We start from the raw sequence: 14,045 nt of genomic DNA, 5'->3' as shown, positions 1-14,045 counted from the left end.
ACAGTAATTATACTTAAGTCTCAAAATGAATGTGATGATGATTTGTTGATGTCAAAATACGACACATGGCACCTTTAAGTATTGTTTCTGGATCTTTCATTGAAATCAAATTTAATTGCTTTGGCTTTAAGACCAGAGTGTGTCAGTTGACCCTGTGTATGCTTCCCACCTGGCTGTCTGTGCTGCGGCTCTGGACCGGTTCTCCTCCAGTACCTCCAGGGCGGCCGCTGCTGTTTACTCCTTATTTTAACCGCAGAAGTCAAGTCCACTCTGGTCTCATCCTCAGAAAGAGGTGAAGAGGAGGAAGACGGCACCTCAGGATCACTCTTCCCTGTATCTGTATCTTTCAGGTCCTTCCTATCTAGTTCTGCCCTTTCAAATCTATCCGTTCTCCCAAAGCTGCATGTATAAGAGGGTGGAACAATGTGTGGCCACTGGTGTGTGATTGGACAGCAGCAGGAAGACGACGCTGACTGACAGCAGTCGGTGCAGCACAGCTGGGGAGGGCAGGAGGGGCTGCGAACACAAGGCCAGGTACAGTAGAGGCTGGGAGCTGGTGCTGGGATCTGGAGCTCCCTCACTATCCTGTCATGGTGAAAGGCCGGGATGTTCACAACCAGGCTGCCAGGAACCAGAGACACACAGCCATTCCACATCAACACCTGGAGGGCCGTAACACCGTCAGCTGTAACATTAAGAAAGACTGAGACATTAGCGTTAAGTATTGACAGTGCTCATGAATAGAAACCAATGCTTGTCTTCATAAACAGTTATATTAATCCTAATTAGCATCATCTTTATTTATGGAGCACTTTTCAAAATGCAATTACAAAATTTACAAAGGAGTAAAAACATAAAATCAACAGCCAAAGTAATGAAAGCAAGGTAAGAAATATATAGAAGCAAGGCAACAAATAAAAGGGAGAGCAAAAACAATTAGTGAAAAGTCATTACATGAAAGAAAGTCAACAAAAGTGAGTTTTAAGAAGCGTTTTAACAGGTGATACATATTTAGTCATTACAGTGTTTAGGAGATATGGTTGTGGAGAGATATCCTAATAAAGCAAGGAGCTCTGAAATAATATATTTCAGTGTTGTGGTCAATTAACTTTAAATTCACCTAATTCAAAATCAGTTGCAATCACATAATAGTTAAAGAAACCCCCTTGCTGATAATTCCTTTAAATGTTAGAAGTTTATTGGCTAATACTTATTTTTAAATCAAAACCCCAATAAGTAACTATCAAGATACATGTATATAACAAATGTAGTATATAAAAATATAGTGAACCATGTGATATATCAAACCTATGAGATATATTTCTTTACTGTCCCTAAACTTTTGAGGCGGGGTTAAACTCTACTATGCCGTTTTGTTATCTATAGAGGACTGACTGGGATCATCCTACATTTCTTAAAAACACAAACAAAACAAAAAAAATCAGAGCCCAGAGATGAACTGCATCATACCTCCCAGACAGTCTCTGTGCTCTGTGGCGGCCATCACTCTCCCCGGCCCGTATCTCCTTAGGTCCGGTTCCCATGGTGACAGCACAGCATCCCCGGGTGCCAGACAGTGTGTGTGAACCCTGGTGTGTTTGACCATGTCCAGGGAGCAAACCAGCTGCTGCCGGGAAGAGTCGACGCCCACACCAACGCTTCCTGGATGGTCAAACTCAACTACCCACAATCCTCTACGACCCTGCGTTGGGACACACGGGAACAAGATGTCTATATGTACAGTGAATCAGTGACATGTATTATCTACTGGTCAGTGTGCAGTGTGTATTCACCTGGACTTCTTGTACCACAGTACCCAGGTAGTAAAGGCCATCCAGCTCCCTCCTGGCCAGCACTCGGCATCCTGGGAGGAACTCTGCGCCGCCCAGGGTCTGGCCAGACAGCACAAAGGAAGGAACCGGGCGGAGAGGATTACCCAGACTGCACCTGGGTGACCACAAGAGCTCTCCTCAGAAATGCATATAGGCCATTAGCCAGATGCTTTTAACCACAGCAAACTACAGTACCATCAGTATATGCATTTGTAAAGTCACAATGAAACAGCATTTTGAGAGCTTCTTGCTTCTTAATTTGATGTATTTCCTGTTGAAACAGGATATTGGGGCGGGACATAATGCAGGGAGGGATCATTCAAAAGTGTCAACTAATGGGATATCAGTTAGGGAGAGAAAGGCCATTTTATTTGGATGGAATAGTTCAAAAATCTGCTGGTTTATATATGCTGTTGGCCCACTGGTACAGCATGAGGTAACCATTAAATATACACTGTTTGCCAGGAAGTAAATATAAAGGGATTTTGATATCAAAATACAAGAAATTTTTTTATTTTTTTTGGCATTTATTGTTAAACAGGTGTATATTATGGCATGCAAAATTAGCTGACAATGTGAAAAGTTATGTTTTAATTTCACTGACTTTAACATGGGGGAGCAGTGTTAGTGTCATTCCCATTGAGCTATACAGGACCACAATGCAATCACCACAACAATCATAATATTGCATGCTTACGCCGTGTGTGTACAATATTAGAGATCATCTGTTGACAATGGGGAAGGTAAAACATCAATCTTGATAACATTATCTGCTACCTAGCTATAACACTGTTTGTAGTGCGCTGTTTGAAACTGTAACCATGGAGACCAACCTGAGGAGAGGGAGGGACGTGTTATGCTGGTGTGGGAGGACAGAGGAGGACTGACAGTAAGACTTCTGTAAGACTGTAGAGACGGATGGCACTGATGTCTGGCTCTCAGCGGTATACAGTGGAATCACCTGGCAACATACAGATATACAGACAGTAGATATTATATGTTGCACCTCTATTTATTCAGCACACTCTCTGCTAAATGGTCAGTACCACTTAAATTCCACATTCTGCTCTCAGAAAGAAACATTTAGACAGTGATGAAAAGAAAACACTCAGAACATATATTGTTTTTTAGTCAAAACACAAAAAAATCCACCACCTCTCAACTAATCTCATCCAGCAACCTCAAATTCAGTCATACCTTCTCCAGCGCCCCATTCGAACCGGCTGGAATCACATAACAGCTCCCTCTAGTGGCGTGAGTCAGGCACTGCAGGAAGTCTTGAGTTTTGCTGTCCAGCTGGCCGCCTGAATCCAGCAGGTAGAAGACGTTCACGGGCCTTCCGGCAGCCAGGGTGGGCAGGGCTCGCAGCAGGACCTCAGGGTGCTCTGGGAGACCCCCGGTGAGCAGGTGGACGGCCTGGCAGGCCGGGTCAGTCAGGGCCATACTCAGACCGGCCAGCAGATCCCTGCCGCGGCTGCAGCTGATGGAGTGGATCCAGGAGAGGGCCTTGTACACAGTGTCAGGAGCACAGGGGAGCATGTGGTGGGACCAGCAGCTGACCTACAGTAAGTGTGGGAATTAAACACCAGCCACGTAAAGGAATAGCTCACTCCCAAATGAAACTTCAGTTATTATCTATTCACCCCCATGTCAGTCGAAACGCAACTGAAGTTCGTAGGACCACCAAACATACAAGTTCCATCTCAGCCTTCTCCCAAGCCGTTTTAGTTAATGTAGCCATCTTTTTACAGCTCCAAAAAAAGCATAAAATGCCCATGAAATTTCTCCAAACTGCTTGTGCAGTGTAATCCAAGTGTTTTGTTGCCAAACGATTGCACTCTTGGTACACACTGATTACAATCAACAGTGTTCCAATGTGCTTGCTAGGGTTCACGCACATGACCAGATCATTGTCAGTGAGGATAATATATAGTACAGCAGCGTTTTGACCCGCAGTGCAATCGTTTGGCCACAAAACACTTGAGTTATGTTGGATAATTTTTAAGGACATTTTGTGCTTTTTTGGAGCTGTAGAAAGCTGCCCTGTTAACTTCAGTAGTTTGGGAGAAGGCTGAACTATTACTGGCTGTGTGTTTTATGGTCCTACAAACTTGAATGGAGTTTTCACTGACATGGGAGCATATAACAATGTTTAGACCTTGGAATGTGTCAGCGTGTCATTATAATGAGTTATGACTCATTATAAACAATACAACAATGTATTTATTTTACTCTGCATCTTTTCTATCAGAACAGAGCCATTAAACTATCTACTAAACCCCACTGATGTATCAGAGTGGCAATACACTTGGTAATTTGGGCAGTTTAGATGGGCAACACTCTCAACAACAGGCAACAAAGTGAGCGACTGAGAAGATCTTTCCTGGCAACAAGATATTTCCTATGTGATTAACGCAACAATGCTGAGGCAACTCCTTTGGCACTGTTACACAAAAAGTTGCCCTTTGTATCGCTGCTGTAATCTCTGATGATTTTGCTGTTATGAGCAGTGATCCCCACATCACCTTGTCTGAGAATGTCATGAGGTTGAAGAGAGAGTCTCTGAGAGAGGCTTTAGTCAGCAGGGTCTGGATCAGCAGGCGAGTCACTGACCCCAGAACAGCTCTCATGTCCTCTGAGCTGTCCAGGACAAAAACTATGTTGCAGCTCCGCTTGCCCAGAAACAGTGGAATCAGCTTGTCCAGGGGCAGCGCAGCATCAGAGGCCATGGTCCGCCCAGACGTCGTCCTAACAGGAAATACAACACTTCACTTTCTTTTTGGCAGTTTTGTTCCTTTTTGATTGTTGACAGTGGAGAGTAACAGGGAAAAATGGGAGAGAGAGAGAGAGGGTGATGGCATGCGACAAAGGTCCTGGGCCAGATTCGAACCCAGGATTTCACAATTACACAGTACACGCCTTAGTCAACTGAAAATATTGCATAACATACATAAGATACCGTATGTCCATGTAATGCCACAATCTCCAAATACTGTGATGTTGATGATGTTTGTTGTTTTTGTGAAAACAATGATGAAAACCTGATTCACTTGCCATGTGAACATGTCATGCAACTTCTGGGATAAACGCTTTGTACTGAAAGATTTCATCTGCTACTACAGTAACAGCAACAAATCCATTGAAACGTGTTAACTTTTTTAGCCTTGCTGCTAAATCTTTCATTCACAAACAAAAATTTACAATGAAAATACAGAAACTTATCTTATCAAATCTCTAAACATGGTTAAAAAGAAAAATATAATCATTTTAAATCATTTTTGTTGAATCTAAAAACGAAGTTATATTACACATATGTTTTTATATTCTGAAGCCACCAGGGCGGCCTAAAACACTTTCAACATTTAAAACATTTTCAAGTGTGATCAAATGTTTATCCAGAAAAATTTATAGCTTATTTTCCTTGGTGCTGACCATGAGGAAACATGATTATTATAACGTTTATGTTCTGTTACTGTCTTCGTTGTGTTCCCAGTAAAGAAAGCAGCTAAATATACTGTATATGGCTCCTGCACGTCTCTCTTGTCCTTTCCTCTGAACTGGAAGCTACCACATGTTTCTCACATAAGCAGTAAACACTCAATGAGTACATTACCTACAGTTTATTCTGTAAATCCCCAGAGTCTCTGCCTGGCTCGCTCACAGTCAGCTGCACACAGCGACTTCACCTCACTGTTGATGTGGGTTTCCATGGAGAAATGTGCAGGACTAGGCCACTGGAGGGGCTGTTCACCTGCCAGGCAACTAACCAGGGTGCGTTACATAACACAGCCGCCACGTCCCGGTTGCTATAGTCATAGGTCAGCTGTGCCATTAGAGCTTCTCCCCACCCAAGGGTGAGAAATGACACTTGGCCCTGCTCTTATTCTCATTATTCTCTCCAAATCCCCCTGGCCTTCGCACACTTCCCACTGCGAACCCTCTTGACATCTTTCAAAAGGAGCGTTCCCTACTGTTCCACCTCTTATAACCAGCTTCAATTACGTCAGACAACCTTTAACTGTCCCATTCACATAATTGGCGCTCACCCTAAATAGCACAAGGCATAGTTACATCAGGTCTTGTCAAGTGGTAAATGTCCTCTGTTGCAAATTACACAAACAATCGGAAAGACACATTCACATCACTTGGGATTTTATTTTATATTAAGTGCTACATTTTGCTACGGTCAAGTGATAAAGCATATAAGTGTCACTATCATTTTTATAAATATTCAAAGGCAGTGACCTCAATGCAAATACATGTTTAAGACTAGAAAATACATTACAACATTATAAAACACAATAGATAAACAGTGCCTGTGTTAAACTGTATCCAGTAGATTCTGCTACGCTTGTCGGAGACACTTCAAGACATAAAATAAAAATCCTCCTTGTTCTGCAAGACTCATTTCCAGCTTAAAATGTAGAGGAGTATGTCTAATAAAACAATACAAAGTTGTAGAATACAATAGCTATAAATCACAATTCTATAAGAATCTTAAAATCTACAGCGCTACAGGTTCTGTCACTAATTTGTTACCTAGTTACACACCACATGTTGCTGTATTGACATGACACTGACATGCAGAACAAGTGCAACCACCTCACTTTGCGTCACTTCGTTCTATCAAAAGTCATCGCTTGTGGCCGTTTCACTGGGTGTGTTCTTGGCTCAAGCATCGGTTTTGTTTAACACTGTTTGTTTATGCAAGCCTATTTTGTATTTTATCCTTTTGTTACACCCAAATAAAATCCATAATCCTAATCTTTAAATTATGCTTTACTCTAGCTAAGTAGCTATAGCTATTTGGATGTGATGGGATAGATAGGCTAGCAAGCTAACAAGAGGGCCTACCAGAGCTCAAGATGGCAGCTAAAATATTTGAGGCTACTTCAGGTAACGATACACACCAGGAAAAAACAATCTGGGTCATATATATGATTTGGGAAACACAGTGTTTTCCATTTTCCATTCAGACAGAATGATCCTAGGAACAAAATTTTAATGACCAGGAGAATTTGAGAGCCAATTTTTTTGCCTGAATGTGATTGGTCCTCCTCCACGACTGTTGTGCTCATTGCATATATAATCGGCTCAGAAAAATGCATCTGGTGATGCGACTACTGTCAAGAATATATATTGTATTCAGAATCTCTACTATCCCCATCATCATCTTGACCCTCCACTAGGCTAGAGGAGTGCTTTTTGTTGCCGGTGCCATGTGAGGAACTGCTTGTGTGTGCGGCTGTTGAATAGCTCTCTGCCCTCCATGTATAATTCAGTGAAGTCAAGGTGGAATATCTGACTTGTTAATGCAGCAAACAACAGAGAAGACAGAGTGAGAATATGAAGTGACACATCTGTAGTTCCCCAATGAGGCATCTAGTCACAAAGTTGTAAGAGGAAACTGTTCTATTGCTTTTGGTCACCGTGGCAGAGGTCAGTGTGTTACTGTGGAGGTCACAGGTTTCTGAAGTCAGAAGAACTGTTGCAGGAAAAAGGAGAGAAGAAGAAACAGGGAGGACTTGGTTAGATTCATTCAGAAAACATTTGGTCTCTTCAAATTCCTGAGCAAGATTCATAGACACATATTCAAATGAAGTCAGGGAAAAAACGCATTTCAGGAGTTATTTTGTGTTGTAATTAACTTTTTTTTGGTGAACCCACTTTCCCTCAACCTGCCTCGTCTAATTCTACTCCAGTTAGTGATTACAATACATTCTACATTTCCCAGAATGCCTTTCAACAACCCCCAGATAACACGCCTGAACTTGTTGCATTCAGCTGTGGGTTATGCGTGTCCGAGGAGAGAGTGATAGCGATAGTGGAGTGAGAGTTTTTCCAGTGAAGAAAAACCAGCGCCCCTTACACAAAATGTCTTGTGGTTGCATTGCATTCTGGTCTATTGATTGATTGATTGATTTATTTATTGGGTATAAAGAGTTACAAACAACAGTAAAACCCAGAGGATAACCTGTAAAAGCATAATTAAACACTTATTTCCAACATGGTCCTCGATGGTATTACAAAAATTGGAACAAACAATACACAAAAACACATACTACATGACAGCCAAAAAATAATACAAATTTAACATTAGTACAGTCAAATTTAATCCATAACCTCTAACGTAGTAAATTTCCTAAAAGAGAAACTACTTTGCATTATGTACATAGTGCATACTGCAAATTGTAAAAGCCAAAGAAGATCTTACAGGATCTGCCTGTCACAAATAGCTGTTCACTTTACTCCAAAGATAAGTCCTGACCTGTCTCCTAAAGCTTTTGAAGATATTGAAGCTACTGTCAGTGGAGAAACTGGTATCTCTGCCTCTTCTACAATGGAAAGTTGTGGAGTTGGATGAATGTGAAGCAGGAAAAAAAAAACATGCATGCTCAGCAAACCTTCTCTGGATACATAAAGGTTCAAAAATATCCTTCTTACCTTTCACTGAACGGTGTTTTGGCAAACTGGACCTGCTCCCTCACTGTCCTCCCAAACACCAACATCTGATTCTCGGTGTCAATTACACACTGCAACAGAACGACAAGCCGACACGTCACACAACCTCGCCACACGTTTACCTCTACAGAATCTGTCAATATGTGGATCAGTTATTAATTGCTTCGTTACATTTTTATATTATTTAAAGCTGCACTAGGCAAGATTTTTATATAAAAACACAGCTGTCTTATCAGCCTAAATCCCAAAGTGAAGCTGCAACAGAGAAGCACATCCCATCCCTACTAACTATTTTACTACTGTATTTTCCCAAATGAAATTCTGGTGTTGGCTATGGATCACAATTTAACAACAAAACACAAAACTGTCTCCCAAACAGCAGCAAGCAAGTGCTCCGTCCAGAGAAGGCATCTCCACCCTGACAAGAGGAAATTTAAATCCGAGGAGAGCACAGTTCACTGACGTCACGTTTGATATGATTTCTGGGTAATGAAGTCCTTCAAACTTAAAAAAAATCAAAACAGTTACCTCTTGCTGCCACTTGGTGCAGCTTTAATGTGTATTGTTTTTATATCATCTGTATATATTTGTATTATCTTCTTTATCTTTACTTCTATCTTTAACGTCACTATGCTGCTAATGATACACAAATTTCCCCCCAGGTATTAACTGATAGATTGATTGATTGATTGATTGACTCACTGACTGAAAGGCTGAATGACTGACTGAGTGTGCAACTAAGTTAGTGACTGATTAAGTAAGTATATATGTATGTATGTATGTATGTATGTATGTATGTATGTATGTATGTATGTATCTATCTATCTATCTATCTATCTATCTGGGGAAAATAATTGTTTTTACCTTGAGTGACTTTAATGTCTTGTTGCCCAGGGACATCAGCGGCATGTGGCTTTCTGCAAACAAATCAAAGCAATTTAGTTGTTGGAGGCTCATTTCATTCTGTAATAGCTTGTGGTTTTCAGAATCATAAACTACAGTGACATAATTGGCTGTAATCTCAATCCTACTTCCTTACCCATGATGGCAAAGGAGCACTTCATCCTGAGTTGCCCGATGGTCAGGCCGAGTTCCTCGATGTGGCCGCTGATCCGGAGCTTCCGCTGAAACGGAAAGCCGTCCGTCTCCGTTTTGTTCACGTCGACCATTTCATTCAAACTTTTGGGAGAAACAAAAAGTGTGACCAAGTCAATTTTGCTCGAGTCCCAAGTCAGTCCCAAGTCTTGAGGCACAAGTCTAAAGTCAAGTCTGAGTCAAGTCCATGTCATTAATGTCAAGTCTCAAGTCTAAATGTAGAACAGCAAGTCAAGTCAAGAGTCCAGTATCAATTTAATATCTTAAAGAAAACTAAATATCTAGGACTTTTCAATGCAATATGGTTTTAATAGGATAAAAACTTGGTAAGAGCATCATGAGTTTGATTTCTATAATCAGTTTCAGCTTCAATAAATTCAATCGTTCCATACAAATTCAGAAAACAGAATTTAAATTCAGTCGTCTGTTGGAACAAATCTCATCACTTTAAATCTAATTCATTTACACAAACAAAAGATCTTTTGTCAAGAAATCTTTTCAAGTCATCAAAGTCAAAGTCAAGTCCCAAGTCACCAGAACCCAAGTCAGGTCAAGTCTCATGTCTTCTCTTTGTGCATCGAGTCAAGTCTCAAGCAATTCAAACTGTGACCGGAGTCCAAATCTCCACCGCTGCTATCTTCTCACCTCTAGCTGACAGTGACCGCATGAATAACTTAAGGACACAGAAGGCGACATAATGCCAGTCAAACAGACCGATAATAAGTGTGTGTGTGTGCTGAGGTCATCTCACCCTAATCTCTCCACAGTCAGCGAGGACATCAGGTTCAGTTTGCAGCCTGTGTCGATCAGCAGCCTCACCTCCTGTCCCGAACACTGCAAACACACACAGAGAAGACAGAGGTGAGAGGCTGAGGGAGAGACAAGGTGCTGGAAGGAAAACACACAGTGCAGCAGTGGAAAACATCACCTGTACACAGCAGGGTTGGATAGTTTTTAATAGGAATAGTTGCAACAGTGTTATGTATTCTAAATACAAAAAATTACTGTATTTTGTTACGTTACCAAAAAAAAATATTCTGATTACAGATACAAGTGAAAAATTAGAGGATTACTTCTGGCAATACTTTTAATGTAAAAGCAAGAAGTACAGATGGCCATTTAAACAGTGGCAGGTGTTCTATGTCTTTATAAAATATGGGACAAAACAAATGTGCTTGTATGCAAACCTGAAATAAATTTCCTGAACTTTGTAATTTTTCACTTTTTCTTACCTGCACCTATACTTCAAATACGGCAAACTAATCTGAAAGTAACTTAAAGTAATGAGAATACATTACTGAGTTAACTAAACTGATTAACATTTTGAAGAGGTATAGTAACTGTAATGGAATACATTTTTACAGTAACCTACTAAGGATGGGACGATATGCTTCTCTCATGATATGATGATTCAACACAACCACGATACGATGTTATAAGTAAAAGTTCAATAACAACAAAGTCTGATTGTGCAGAATTATGTTTATTTCTGAGCCACGGATCTTTCTAGCGATGGCATTCGCTCGCTATAATGTAAACAACATTTAAAAATGTCATTATTACAAAGTGCAAATAATATAATTTGGATGGAGAGTTTGTGAAATTGTGATGGTCAAGTGTCTCATTTGTGATTACTACAGCAGAATAAAAATGGAGCTAATATCACAATTCATTTTTCTGCCCCACGATACGTATTGTGACATTTTTGTATTGCGATATATTGAATTTCGATATATCATCCTGTCCCTATAACCTACCCACCCTGCTTGTATACATGAATCTGCCCAAATGGTTTTAACTGGTTGAAATAACAACATGGTTATGGATGCATCACACACACCGCTGTCTCTCTCTCTCTTTTTCCTCACCTTACACGGCACATAGATGAAGTCTTCCTCCTCTTCCTCCTCTTCCTCGTGTGATCTTAAATGGCTGCGGCTCAGAAAGACCCCGCTGTGGTTTGGTGTTACCCCGCACATGTTCAGCCTGCCCCGAGTCAGCTTGGCTTCCAGCAGCCGCTTCTGGAGGATAAGGTGCGGCTGCCACCAAAACAAAAGCAAATCAATACCCAATATGTGCTGCAAATATGGACAAGATTTCCTCTTTTCCCCTCAGGAGCTGAAGCTAACAGTCTGCCAGATCTACAAACAAAGCTGTCATGTTGTCATCCAGACCTTCAGAGACCAAATGCTTGGTCAATATGCAAGGAAAATAAAGATGGCAAAACTCAAAATGATGTTTCCATTCCACTTTACTGCTTTTATTCATTCAACATTTAAGATTTATTCATTTTCTCTACTGTTTATAGCTTATTTTAATATTCTTTGTGTGCAGAAAACCAAAAATGAAAATTCTGTCATTACCTACTCACCCTCATGCCAGCTGAAACACAGGTGAAGTTTTTGGGTGAACTATTCCTTTAAATTCTATTTTTCCCTTTTGAATCCTGTTAATTTTGCTGCTCATATGTCCTTATATGTTTTTACCTTAACATACCAAGTCCCCATATAACTTGCATTAGTTTGACACTATATGATATAGCCTGTAGTATATAGGTCATTAAGATTTAGGCCTATAAGCCCAAAAAGGTGGGTAAACTCTATTCCATTAATAAAAATGTGGGTAACCTGAGTTAAGGTGGGTCTACTCTCCACTACGACCTTATAGGCCTATACCTTAAAATGCATTCATAATTAGTTAAAATGAATAATTAAATTAAATGAATCATCATTTATAGTTCCTGAATTTCCCCAAGGGAATCAATAAAGTGCTATCGTATCTTATCTTATCTTAGCCTATATCTCGGCAAGAAAAGCAAAGATGCATGGGAAAACATTACTTTTATTGAGTTATTATTTTATGTTTCTACTACTACTTAGGTGTGTGCTTAAATTCTATTTTTCTCTTTTGAATCCTATTGCTGCTCCGACGACCTATTTTCCCCAATGGGATCAATGAAGCTTAATATCTTCATCATATATGGGGTTTTTTTCATCCTCATATAACTTATTACACATGACTTACTCATATAACGCATTAGTTTGATACCTAGGCCTACCTACTATGGTAGGCCTATAGTATGAATTTATATCATAAAGATGTAGGCCTATGTAAGCCCAAAAAGGTGAACTCTATTCCATTAATAAGAACGTGGGTAACCTGAGTTAAGGTGGGTTTACTCTCCAATACATCCCTACAGGCCTATACGTCTATAGTCTATCTAGCTACTGCAAATCAGTTAAAATGAATAATTAAATTACATGAATCGTTAAATATTATCTTATGTCGGCCAGGCTCACCCCCTCTTTAGATGTCCCAAGCTTTTTGAGTCCGTCCAGAGGCAGCAGGTCAGCCGAGTCCTTGTGGAGGAACTGGACCGCCTGCTTCAGCCTCCGCTGTCTGACCGCCGCAGCGTCCAGGAGCTCCGCGTCGCTCCGCTTCTCCGCCCGAAACATCCCGGCGGGTGTCCGAGCTGTCAGCGGGGGGGAAACAGGCTGTGTGTCTCCCCTGTTATCCCTGCTCTGTACCCGGGCTACAGTCAGGTCGCAGCAGGGCTCCGGGGTGAGATAACTGGATGCTGGAGAGGAGGAGAGCCCCGTCACGCCTGAGAGGCTTGTACTCTACGCACAGCAGTGTCAAGCCAGAAAGATTTAAAGTAGGACTTCCGGTCACAACTTTCAAAATAAAATTCGTGCTGACAACGTTATGGTGTAAAATCGAATCATTAATTGACACATTTAAGGAACATTTAATGAACATTTTGTTAATTTTGTATCAGCAGTTTTATTGATTGCAACATTTAAATGTGAATTTAATTAATCACGTTTTTTTAAATGTAGGCTATCTATTATCCTAATTAATCAAGAGGCCTATTAATTAATCACAAATTTAGTCTATAATATTTAGGTGAGTATACTTGAGGCTTCATAACTAGCCTAATGGCCGCTTGTGCTTATAGGCTAGTTGTTATTGAGATTTTGGACTAGGCCTACACTAAATCATGTACCTCACTTTGAGAACCACTGGATCACAGCATACAAAATTACCTCAGACTTTGATTCTCTATATGGGAGGTGATAGAAAATATGCTGTAAAATTGACTTGACTAAGACTATATCATTGTGGGATAGATCCATAGACCGTAAAAATAAGGTTAGATCATCATTTAAAATATTATTATTATTATTATTATTAAACCTTTATTTAGACAGGTAATCTCATTGAGACACGGGGTCTCATTCACAAGAGAGACCTGGTAAAATAGTGGGCAGGCATCCAGAATGTGACCAAAAACAGCATGTTGTAGCTTAGGCCTATATTTAGCCTAATTGTAAGAATTATAGTAAAGAGCGAGAACAGATATTTAGTGAGTTTCTTTTTTAAAGGAATAGTTCACCCAAAAATGAAAATTGTGTCATCATCTCCTCCACCTCATGCCAGTTGAAACACAGGTGAAGTTTGTCCATATAACACACAGGGAGGTTGCAGCACAACTCCATAGCAGCCTTCTCCAAAACAACTGAAGTCAGTGGGGACCTGTTCTTCAGAGTTCCAAAAAGACCTACAGTATATTTACACCATCATTTAGTGCGGTGATTCTCAACCTTTTTCATATCAAGGACCCCTAATTTAGTCCCCAATAGGGCCACGGACCCC

The 14,045-nt window shown here is 40.5% G+C and overlaps 1 protein-coding gene across 1 annotated transcript; it reads right to left on the bottom strand.

The window, feature by feature from the left end:
• Positions 1-7,230: 7,230 nt before the first annotated feature.
• LOC139649557 (nuclear receptor-interacting protein 3-like) lies at positions 7,231-12,844 on the bottom strand. The gene is made up of 7 exons (XM_071525984.1): positions 12,689-12,844; positions 11,258-11,428; positions 10,141-10,223; positions 9,334-9,473; positions 9,159-9,211; positions 8,277-8,365; positions 7,231-7,317 (listed from the first exon to the last, which is right to left on the bottom strand). The coding sequence occupies exons 1-7, from the start codon at positions 12,842-12,844 to the stop codon at positions 7,293-7,295; spliced, it is 717 nt and encodes a 238-aa protein (XP_071382085.1). The 3' UTR covers positions 7,231-7,292.
• Between the last annotated feature and the right edge of the window lie 1,201 nt (positions 12,845-14,045).

Source organism: Centroberyx affinis, unplaced genomic scaffold (genome assembly GCF_046629955.1).
Source record: "Centroberyx affinis isolate AG114_WGS23_722 - 3 ecotype Tasmania unplaced genomic scaffold, CSIRO-AGI_Caff_v1 ptg001376l_1, whole genome shotgun sequence".
In the NCBI taxonomy this organism is placed as follows: Eukaryota; Metazoa; Chordata; class Actinopteri; order Beryciformes; family Berycidae; genus Centroberyx; species Centroberyx affinis.
Note: the sequence above shows the minus strand (reverse complement) of the source record. Positions and strands in the feature narration are given on the sequence as shown.